Raw genomic sequence first — 11,514 nt, 5'->3', positions numbered from 1 at the left:
AAGTGTGGATATTTCCACCCCAAATTTTTAGAAGCTGGGAGTGGAGGAATGAGTAGCACATGCTCTAAAGGCTGTGTGAGCCTTCTGGCTTCCTTAGGTGGCATCTGCAGCCCATTCCTTCTCCTCAGATGTCTGGGAAGAAATCTCTTCAGCCCACAGATGCTAAAAAATTCCTCTGGTGGTGGCTGAGTGGAGGTAGCAGCAAGATTGATGGATGGGGAGAACCATTTGCAGAAGCTGTGGATCAAAGAAGTCTCATCAGGTGGAGTTTAAAAGAACACTGGACACAGGTGAGTAGCTTTAGCGTCTGAGACCCACTCCACCTTTGCTTGCTGCAGATCCATGACGGATCATCATAATATGTCCCTATCCCCACCTCTGCAAACATCCTTCCCTGCAGAACACATCCTCTTTTAGAGCTCAGAACTTCTTAAATATTGTTTTTAAAGTTTTAGTGTGCCTGGGAGATACACACTAGCATCTGCCCTAAATTGGAGTTGGCTGTACCCACACCGTGTCCATCCAACCTCATAGCGTGGGGGTTTCTTAAGGCTAAGGACAGATCAGACACCCACGTGGCTGGCCCATTAGCTGTGTGGCCAGTTGCTGTGCATGCTGCCTGAAGATGGGAGTGGTCTCTGAGCAGGAAGGGTCCAGGATGAGGACCAGCCAGAGTCAGACCCTGGACGTGAAGAGGACCTTGAAAGAGGACTTGCATTAGGTGACTTAATCCCCTCAACAACCTTGTGAGGAGGGTACTCATATCATCCTCACTCCACAGATGGAGAGACTGAGGCTTTGAGCACACTGCCAGTTAGTGGTGGAGCCTGGATTCCGTCCAGGCCTGTCTGACTCCAAAGCCATTGTGCTCACCACTAGAGTTGGGGCGGGAGGGCACATAGGTCATGTAAACCATTCAGGAACAATGCAGGCTCACTGACTGATTGAAAGGTAGTGGCCATTCCAGCACATGGCCTTCAGGGGAGTGGGTGTTGTAATAACACCAGTTTCTCAGCCAACCCAATCCCAGGGCCTAAGGTGTTAAGAGCAGGAAGTGTGTGGTTCTGCCCAGAGGGACTAGCCTGTAATTCAGACGGACTTTGTTGGGGGGAGGGGGGGGTAAACACACATTTTCGAACCTGAAAAGTTGCCTCATCATTTCAAAGATACCCAAACCTCTGCTTCCCTGTGTTATTCTTCCTCATCCCCTACCGCACCCCCACCTCCACCCCCAAACTGTCCCACGTGGACACACCGAGGTATCTGGAGCCACTCCAAGCTGCATGTCCCAGCTTAAGGTGCTGTCCCCAGCAGGCTCCTGTGGAAAGGTTGTACCAGTAAAGGGGTGTTCTAGAGCCATCTCCACCACCTCGGGGAGTGAACCCTAGGTTGGGCAGACAGGGGGCCTTTGGGCAGAGCCTGTGAGGGACCCTGAGGCTGGTAGGGAAGGAACATCTAATGAGGGAACCAGAGAACAGCCAAAAAAAGATCAGAACAGAGTGGGGGTTTGGCCATGGACTAGGGTCAGCTGGGGCCATAGTGCTGCCTGTTTCTGCCCACAAGGCATCTACACTTGAGAGCTCTCATGTCCACCTCTGCTAGGGGCAGTAACAGGGTCAACCCCATGGACAGTGTCAAAGGTCAGTCAGACTTTTGCTGGGGTAGTGGGGGGAGTACAGTATTTTATGGGCCTGACACACCAGAGATCAGCCACCAGCTCCCTGTGGCAAGCTCAGATCCCCGTGAGAACCCCCATCTTATCCCACCCAGATACCTGAGCTCAGGTCCCATGATGTAGCAGATGGAGGCAGGCAGGAAGCCATTGAAGGTGGAGCTCATGACTGAACTATAGGCGCCCATGGAGGGGAAGATGAGCCAGTCACCCACGTCCAGCTCGGGCAGCTGCACTTCCTCGTTGAAGAACGTGTCAAAGGCATCGCACGTGGGACCATAAAGGATGCAGGGGAAGAGGGGCGGCTTCAAGCAGAGCTCCTGCAGGGACACAGGGGTGGGCGATCAGAGAAGAGCTCCTGCCCCCACCCACCCTCCCAGCCCATGCCCTCGGCCAGCAGAGCACCCCCAGGCACAGCAAGGACACTGGCAGTCACTCACACCAACCAGTCCCTATGTGCCAGGCACTGCTCTTGACCCGGCCCTCATGGAGCTTATATGCGCTCAAGTGGCACATTCTAGCCCTGCCAATTCTCAAAGCCAGACACACAGGGACCTCCGTTTCCCATCTATAAAAGCAAAGTGAATAATCACTCAAAATACTGGGCCTCAAATCAACTGCACATTGGAGTCACATTGGAGGAGTTTTAACAAAGGATTGATGCCACATCCCAACCCATGAGAGGCCTGATTTCAATCGTCTGGGCCTTCTCCTAGGCATCGGGGTCCTTGGAAGCTTCCCAGATGAGTCTACTGTGAAGCAAGATGGAGAACCTCCATTTCCTAGGACTCCTGCATCCAACATTCAAGGATTCTGGTAACACACACATACACACACACATACACACACACACACACACACACACACACACACGGCATACAGAGAGATCACATGGAAACCCAGAGGCAAACCGATGTGCTTACACACCCTCACAGGACCATGTACCTGTCCACCACCTACCTGCACAGGTGTCAGTCAGCATGCTCAGACACAAAAATGCACCCACACAGCAGTGCACATACAAATACAAACAGGCTTGCGTGTTCACATCTTTGTACATGCATGTGGTATGACAATCTGCAAAGCCATGTGTAATCCAAGACCCTGCCCCCTTGCACCTCGCAGAGGGGTCCCTGACTCACAGGGAAAGGGGCTGAACTTACTGCTCTCAGGGTCTGGGAGGTGCCAGAGCCACACAAGGGTCCCCTTACCTTCACCACAATTGGCATCCTGGGGTAAGGCTCCCCGAGGAAATCGCGAAAGGTGCCATAGTGGCCGTCGTTGAGATAGTACAACAGTTTCCGGTGGCCTCCTGGGAGAGGGGAGAGGACAGGACTGTGCTCAGCCAGGTCTCACCGCTGAGTAGAAACTCAAGTTCATGATGAGCTAGAATAGACTCACCCTCTGGGTTAGTGCCCTTTACTTGGAAATTTTATGACCATCATATAACTATTTCTAAGTAATTTTTATTTTATATTTTAAAAATATTTTTATTGATTTTAGAGAGGAAGGGAGAGGGAGAGAGAGACAGAAACATCAGTGATGAGGGAGAATCACTGACTGGCTGACTCCTGCACATCTCATACTGGGGATCGAGCACCATTAGGACCGACCCAAACCCTCTGCCCAGCACAGAATAACCCTGTGCCCTGCTTCAGAGCCTCCCCGGACCCCCTGCAAGATTCGGGCCTGTTCTCTGGGCTCCCACGCTCCTCTGCACCACCCGCACCTCATCAGAGTGCTGCGGCTGCTACTGCGACTAATAATGATCATACAAGTAACCTGGGTATTGTTCCAGCCTGTCTGCACGTATTAAATCATTTCATCCTCCTAACGACACTCTGAGTAGGGACAGGGAACACTACTGTACATTTGAGGAAACTGAGTCTTGCCGGAAGTTACACAGGACAATGTGGCAGGGCTGGGATTCGTCCCCATATCAGTGCCCGGCTCTCACAGTCAGAGAGCAGCGTAATTGTCACCTTCTTCCCTCTAAATACTCTGCCTCTGTTGATGCCTCACTGAGCACCTGGCAGCTTCTCCCAAGCTCCATCACACTCAATGTACATTGAGCTGATGCTCACCTACAGCCCCAGGTCCTAGGACATGAACTACTACCAGCCAGTCTCTGAACAACCACTCCTGGTCTGTCCTTAGACAATGATTTCCTTAATCTTTCCACTGGTTTCTGTGGGCACTGGGGCCATTCCAACCACTTGAGCATTTAGATGCCCAGATATTTCTAATTATTTGGTTTTCTCTCCAAGGCTCCCTCCCACCCCCATCTTCCATTCCCTGGTGTGAGTAACTCCTGTCCTCCGCTCTCTCTCAGCTGCCAGCACTGACCCTGCCTCCTGCGCCCACAGCCCCACTTGTCCCTAAACCAGATGGTCATGGGTTAGTCATGGCAGCCCTGAGGCTGGCACTCCGCTCTGCTGGCATGTCTGCAAATACAAGGGCACCAGCCTCTCAGTCGGACAGACCTGGCGCCGCTGTGCACGAACTAGCTTTGCTGCCTCAGACAATCACTTCCTCTCTCTGAGCCTCAAGATCTCTGCCTGTAAAATGGGAATGACCCCAAACTGCCTCACAGGAGGGCTGAGCAGAAATTGGGTAAAACAGTAATTTCTCACATAATAGATCCTTAATCACTGGCAACTCATGCTATTGTGAAGACAAACATAGTAAGCCATAATCTGTATACCTCAGACCTTTGTTAAATGATGGCTAAGATCATATCCCCAAATCACAATATTCTCTAATGAGACCCTTTGTGCCTTTAGGATTACAAAGATGTGGGTAGGGCATTTGTACAAAGGATAAGGAACAGATTAAAATGAATTAGAGCCTGGCTGGCGTGGCTCAGTGACTGAGCACGAACCTATGACCAGGAGGTCATGTTTCAATTCCTGGTCAGGGCACATGCCCAAGTTGCAAACTCGATCCCCAGTATGAGATGTGCAGGAGTCAGCCAGTCAGTGATTCTCCCTCATCACTGATGTTTCTGTCTCTCTCTCCCTCTCCCTTCCTCTCTAAAATCAATAAAAATATTTTTAAAATATAAAATAAAAATTACTTAGAAATAGTTATATGATGGTCATAAAATTTCCAAGTAAAGGGCACTAACCCAGAGGGTGAGTCTATTCTAGCTCATCATGAACTTGAGTTTCTACTTAGACCCTTTGTGAGGACAGCAACCCCACCTGACTCCGTCCCCCAAATAACAATCAAAACCTCTCCTGAGATGGTGACCTCGATATCATTTACTGTTACCCTACAAATGTCACCCTTAACCTCCAGGCCATGATACCGATAATATTTCCTTCATGTATGTGCTGTAAAATTAGTATTTACTGACTATATTTTTTGTTATAAAAATTCCACACCTGTTAGAAAATGCTTTCTTGGGAACAGTAAGGTGCACACAGGGAGTGGAGGCTGTGCCCTCAGACTTCCCCTCCAGACACAGGGGAACAGACCCCCAATGCCTCCCTCCAGCCTATCTGAGAACAACACAAAAATGTTACTAACAGGTTCTACCCTGTAGCTAAATCACAGCATGTTTCCCCCGAATGAGGAACCCAGGGTGGAACTCAGACCCTCTGTTCCTCCTGCCCCCAAGGCCTGGGGACCCCTGGACAGAGCGCTCCCTGGCCCACCCACCAGGCTGCAGCACAGCCTTCTTGGCGATGATGTTGACAGCGGCCACGCAGACAGATGCCGCGTAGAAGCGGCCGGGCTCCGCAATGACTTCAATGCCGGCTCCCTCGGGGAAGTCCTGGGCCAGGGCAGCATTGATCACTCTCGCCATCTGTGGGGACAGACCCAGTTCCTATGCGGGGTCTTTCCCTGCGTCTTCTCTCTTCATTCCCCTGACAGCTCTGTGGGAAGGTGTCAGCACCCCCTTGAGCAGGGGAGGAAACAGGTAACACTGTGGCCCAGAGGGGAGGGGCCCGAGGGCACAAGCCTAGTGACCAGGCTGCAGCACCATGAGGTCTGACTCGGAAACATTGAAATCAATACGTGATCAGCAAAGGGGGACTGTCCCCTGGGTGTGGGGGACACAGTAAGTACACCTCTATCTGACGGTAGCCTTACCAGGGGTAGTAACCAACACGTCTAAAGAAGGCACAGAACTGCATGCGCGCGCACACACACGTATATGCGCACAGGCCACGCATGTAGAGTCACAGACCTCTCAACCAACACAAAGCCCAGCTACATGCAGCCACATGCCTGAGTTCCAAGAGCTCCCTGTACACTAACACACACTCTGTGCAATGTGCCCAGGCTGGGACCCCCAGACGCCCTCTCCTCCTCCCCTCTTACCTCCTCAAACTCCGGCTCAGAGCCCTCCACTCCGGGGAAGCCCCCTCCAATGTCCAGGAGGCTCATGTCATGCCCGACCCCATGGCCCATCTCGAACACGCGCCGGCAGTCGGCGATGGCCTGTGCGAAGCTGTGGGGGTCCTGGCAGCCCGAGCCCACGTGGAAGCTGAGTGCAGGTGCAGTGACGGGGCGGAAACACATGAGAAAACGCAAGCGTCAGCAGGAGGAGGGTCACATTTGGAAACAGCCACACAGGCACAATGTGAACCAGACGGACACAGACATGGGGACACGTGTGACTACATGGAGCTCATGGGCACCCACAGAAACCACAGCCTTGGCTGTGCACATGGGGACCCCAGAGACACACACCACATGACAGTCCGTGAGTTGGGGCTCTCGTGGTTGTGTGGCCTTCACCTCTCCCAAAGCCTCATAGTAGGGGCTCCCGTTCTTCTCCTCCTTGGGATGCATGCGATCTGAACCCCAAATCTCAAACCACCCACCTGGGAGGGCAGAGGACCCAATCAGGGGCAGGTGGGGTGAGGTGAGGAAGGACGCTCCTCAGTTGCAACATTCAAGGGGGCACCAAGCACTGAGCAATCAACATCAGCAACCTTCATGCAATACACATATATATGTTAGAGAGGAAGAGCCAGTGAGAGACAGAGAGATCTCAATTTGGTTGCCTCCTGCACACACCCCATCAAGGGATAGAAAGCACTGATGCAAAAATAGCCATGATGAATAAAATACAAAAACTTTAGCCCTAGCCAGTATGGCTCAGAGGATAGAGTGTTGGCCTGCGAACTGAAAGGTCCGAGGTTCAATTCCAGTCAAGGGCACATGCCCAGGTTGTGGGCTGGATCCCCAGTGGGGGACTTGCAGGAAGCAGCCAATCCATGATTCTCTCTCATCATGGATGTTTCTCTCTCTCTCCCCCTCTTCCTTCCTTTCTGAAATCAATAAAACTATATTAAAAAACAAACAAGCAGATACTTTAAATAAAGACAAGATTAGTTAAGAGTAATTGGACCCAGAGGGAAAAAGAAAAGTCAGAAATGCCAATCCTGTTTTGATTTAGAATTTGATATTCTCTCATCATGGATTTTTTCTGCATTAATTTTTTAAATACTGTATTAAAACATTATTTATCTCGAGTACAAAGTTTTCGGCATCCCGTTAAACGTTGCACCCAAGGCCAGTGCCTTGCTTGCCCCACCCTCCCAGCAGCTGACATCCACCTCCTCTTCTGAGGACCACACGGAGCCACCGGACCCGAGGGCCCCCGGTGAGTCAGAGGCCGGGGACAGGCGTGGGGACCAGGAGCCCTGCCTCGCAGGAGAGAAAGTGCGTGCTCTTACCTGGCTCCCACCACAGCCAGGCCTAGGTCTCGGGCGGACTTGAGCAAGTGTCCACACAGCTCCAGGCTGGCCCCAAACTTGGCGCTCAGAGGGAATGTGCTCTTGCTGTCCTCAGTCCACAGTCGGAGGACCAGCCTGGGAGGGGGTGTGAGGGTGACAGGCATTCTTAGACACATGAACCCAGGCCTGGATGCTTTTGTGCCCCCACCCGAACTCCCTCCACCCTCCGTCCACCCTGCCTCGGTCCTCTGGACTGTCCAACCCTGGAGGTCCAGGGAGGGAACACAGCACTACTTACATACTTCTGCCCAGACAAGGAAAAGCAGGGAAAGAATCTATACCTGTGGTTGGCAAACTCATTAGTCAACAGAGCCAAATATCAACAGTACAATGATTGAAATTTCTTTTGAGAGCCAAGTTTTTTAAACTTAAACTTCTTCTAATGCCACTTCTTCAAAATAGACTCGCCCAGGCCGTGGTATTTTGTGGAAGAGCCATACTCAAGGAGCCAAAGAGCCGCATGTGGCTCTTGAGCCACAGTTTGCCGACCACGGATCTATACTAATAAAAGAGTAATATGCTAATTGGACCAGACATCTTCCGGACATCCTTCTGGACAAAGTCACAGTGGCAGGGGCCAAGGCAGAGGTGGTTAGTGGTGATCAGGCCGGCAGGGGAGAGCAGTTAGGGGTGATCAGGCCAGCAGGCAAAGGCAGTAAGGAGCAATCGGGCAGGCAGGCAGGCAAGTGGTTAGGAGCCAGTGGTCAGGAATTGGGAGAGGGATGTCCCCCGAGGGGTCCAAGATTGGAAAGGGTGCAGGATGGGCTGAGGGACACCCCCCCACACATGAATTTCATGCACCAGGCCTCAAGTAAAATTATAAACATCCTTTCAGCAGACCTCCTGTCACAGGATCACAGATGTTAAATAACTTTCTCTAGAACACACAGATGTGACAAGTAAGTCAGAAATGTGAGCCCTAGTCTTCCTGAATCCTATGTGAGTGCTTTTTCCACGATGTTGCTGACCCCAGACCTCCTAATGCCAGGCTCTGCCAGCGTCTCTGCAGACACAGGGAACCTTTATTTGACACGAGTGGGCACCGGGGAGGCACGGGGACACCTGACCCACATTCTTGTTCGTTGCTGCTGGGCGTCTCCTAGTCACCACAGAACAGCCTTCATCTCCTCGCTGAGGCCCAAGGCAGTTGCCAGAACTTCCTCCCTGTCCCCACCTGCCTGCAGCCCTGCTGGTCTCACCTGGCCCCAGGGTGGTGCTGGGCCACCTTGGTCAGCTCCTCCTCACTGTCGAAGGTCAGGAGCTGCACCCCTTGGCGGGCAGCATACTGCAGGTGGGAGATGGGCTTGCAGGGGTGGGCATAGATGATGCGTGAGGGGGCCACGCCCAGGCCCAGCACCTGCTCCAGCTCCACCTGCCAGGGGCAAAGCCGGAGTAAGGGGCTGTCTCCCTGCTGCACTGCTTTTTGGGCACAGGAACCACGGGCATGAGGAGCTATCCCCTACTGAGGCCCTACTGTGCATCTGGCCCAGCGCTGGGCACATATTGTGCTATTTAAGCTTCTAGACCGCTCTAAGGAACATAGAGTTGAACTCATTTTATTTTTTAAAAATATATTTTATTGATTTTTTACAGAGAGAAAGGGAGAGGGATAGAGAGTTAGAAACATCGATGAGAGAGAAACATCAATCAGCTGCCTCCTGCACACCCCCTACTGGGGATGTGCCCGCAACCAAGGTACATACACTTGACCGGAATCGAACCTGGGACCCTTCAGTCCAAAGGCCGACACTCTATCCACTGAGCCAAACCAGTTAGGGCTGAACCCATTTTAAAGACCAAGAAACATAGGCTCCAGTGAAATGGCTGGGCCAGGACAGAACAGGGTCTGTGGATTAAAGCGCGTGTTTCCTTCACTCCTTAGCTCAGGCTCACTGCCCTCGTCACCTAGACCAGAGGAGGGTGGACCACTCCTGGTTTATTCATTTATTCTTTCACAAACAACTGGGCACCACACACATCAGCCACTGTTCATGGGCTGCTGTCCCACTTCTGGACTCCTGCAAATGAGCTTTTTTCCCTAGGAATGTCAGGCCTAGGAATGAGGCAACTGGCAGTGGGCCCAGGCTCACCTGGCTGGCACAGTCGAAGCCGGTGCCCAGGGCGGCCAGGACACGCAGCACCCAGGGGCTGCTGTTACACTTCACCGCATAGAAGGGCGAGACCCTTGGCAGGGCCTGGCAGAAGGCCTGATGGCGGCTGGCCAACACACCCAGGTCGGCCACCATGAAGGGGTCCCGTTGGTCCTGCCAAGGCGGAGAGAGAGGCAAGAAAGGCTGGGCATTGTGTCATTTCATTGAGTCCTCACAGTGTCTCCATGCGGCAAGTACTACTGTGTTCCCAGTTAGGAAAAGAGGAAACTACGGCTCTAAAATCTCTTTTCTCTTTTTAAAAATGTTTCCTGTTTATTGAACTTATTGGGGTGACACTGGTTAACAGAATTATACAGGTGTCAGGTACACTAAAATGTGAGTCTTCCTGTCAAGGTCAATAGCAACTACATGGCAATGGAAGGATTTGAGCCTTGATCTTCTAACTCCTACAACAGGAAGACAAGAGGGCAACAAGCTTTATAGACCAAATGGGCGCCAGGACTCTCCAACCCTCACCCGGATCGCTTGGCACAGGGTGAATTCCCAGGAGCTGGTGGGGGACTAGAAGGGGACAGGAGAACTATCCCATGCCACCCAGGGGACACAGCTATTCAGTAAGACCTAGTAAACTGACTCATAAAACACAAACAGAAAGGCTTATGTTGTCCCCGCCTAAGTAGGGACTGAGACCCACCCTCTCCACTCCCCACTCCATGACCTTGCCCTCCCCTCCCTCCTCTCCCCTCACCGAATCAGAGAGCTCCCGGATCTTCTTCAAGACCACCTCCATGGCAGATTCCTCAGGCCCCAGGGGGATGAGATCCTTCAACACCGAGCTTCCAGGGCATACTTCCTTCTCCTTCGAGTCCTTGAGGGTGGTGCTCGTCCCTGACTGTCCATCAGAGCCCTCTGCCAGGGACACTCCCAGCATCCTGGAAAGGCCTTGCTCTGAGGACACTCCTCCCTCCTCCTCCCAGCACACTGCTGGCCCGTGGAGCCAGTGTTCCTAGGCCAGTAAGTCCTCGGCGCTCCCATGCAGCCACATAGAGCTCCATGGAGCCCTTGTGAACTTTCCCATCTTTAGGATGGACCACTGGCCAGGCCCAGCCTGCCTCAGAGACCTAGTTTGGGATCAAGGGAGATGCTCAAAAGACCCCCTACCATAGGTGGTTGGCATCCTCTTCCAGGCTTCTTCACTCACATGTTCCCATTCACAGATGAGAAATGTGACCCACAGAAAAGAGAAGTGCAGAGCCCACGATCTTTAGATTATAGGGCTGAAGATTACAGGGGATCACCTAGCCCAACATTTCACTTTACACATGTGGACAAGTCACCCAGAGAGAGGAAAGGACTTGCCCACGGTCACCAAGTGGTCAGTAGCTGAGCTGGGACTGGGATCTGGGCTCCCTAAAGCAGCCACTGCATCTGCTGCTGGCCCCCCACCCCTGAGACTGAAGTGAGGGCCGCCTACAGCCTCAGTCCTTCTGTTTCAGCAGTTGGGGCTGCACCCATGGGCCCTACTCCACCCCCAGACACATGTGGTGCCAATCATCACCTGCTTCTTCAGGCCCAGCACAGGGGACCAGGACCTATGGTGTCTTGGGTTTCAGGTAAATCCCTTTGGGAAGAGCAGAACTCAGCTCAGATCTCAGGCCAGGTGAAGTACCTGTGAAGGCTGTCCCGCCAAACCATGGCTACCACGACCCACTCAGCCAAAACTTCCCAGCCCTGTGGGTGGCCCATACAACAGGCCCTCAGGGTGAAGTCAGCCAGCGATGATCTGAGTAGAGAGACCCTGGAAACCCAATCACTCACCTTCCCACCTCCAAGATAGAAACACCGTGGGCTCAGAGGTCTTCTGACAGATCAGCAAAGCTGGAGTGGAGCTGGGAGTGGAACCTGACCTCAGACTCCAGCTCCTCTCTCTTAGTGCTGTCTCTGCCCTCCCTGCACATTTAAATAGCTGCCTGGGAGA

The 11,514-nt window shown here is 52.5% G+C and overlaps 1 protein-coding gene across 1 annotated transcript; it reads right to left on the bottom strand.

Moving 5' to 3' along the window:
• Positions 1-1,524: 1,524 nt before the first annotated feature.
• Positions 1,525-11,237, bottom strand: LOC114228200 (antizyme inhibitor 2-like). The gene is made up of 10 exons (XM_054720713.1): positions 11,206-11,237; positions 10,285-10,468; positions 9,516-9,689; positions 8,625-8,797; positions 7,366-7,500; positions 6,002-6,167; positions 5,336-5,483; positions 2,884-2,984; positions 1,767-1,992; positions 1,525-1,598 (listed from the first exon to the last, which is right to left on the bottom strand). Exons 1-10 carry the CDS (start codon positions 11,229-11,231, stop codon positions 1,525-1,527), a joined length of 1,407 nt encoding a protein of 468 aa, XP_054576688.1. The 5' UTR covers positions 11,232-11,237.
• Positions 11,238-11,514: the final 277 nt, after the last annotated feature.

Source organism: Eptesicus fuscus, chromosome 9 (genome assembly GCF_027574615.1).
Source record: "Eptesicus fuscus isolate TK198812 chromosome 9, DD_ASM_mEF_20220401, whole genome shotgun sequence".
In the NCBI taxonomy this organism is placed as follows: domain Eukaryota; kingdom Metazoa; phylum Chordata; class Mammalia; order Chiroptera; family Vespertilionidae; genus Eptesicus; species Eptesicus fuscus.
The sequence above is the reverse complement of the archived record's forward strand: the minus strand, read 5'-3'. Positions and strand labels throughout refer to the sequence as shown.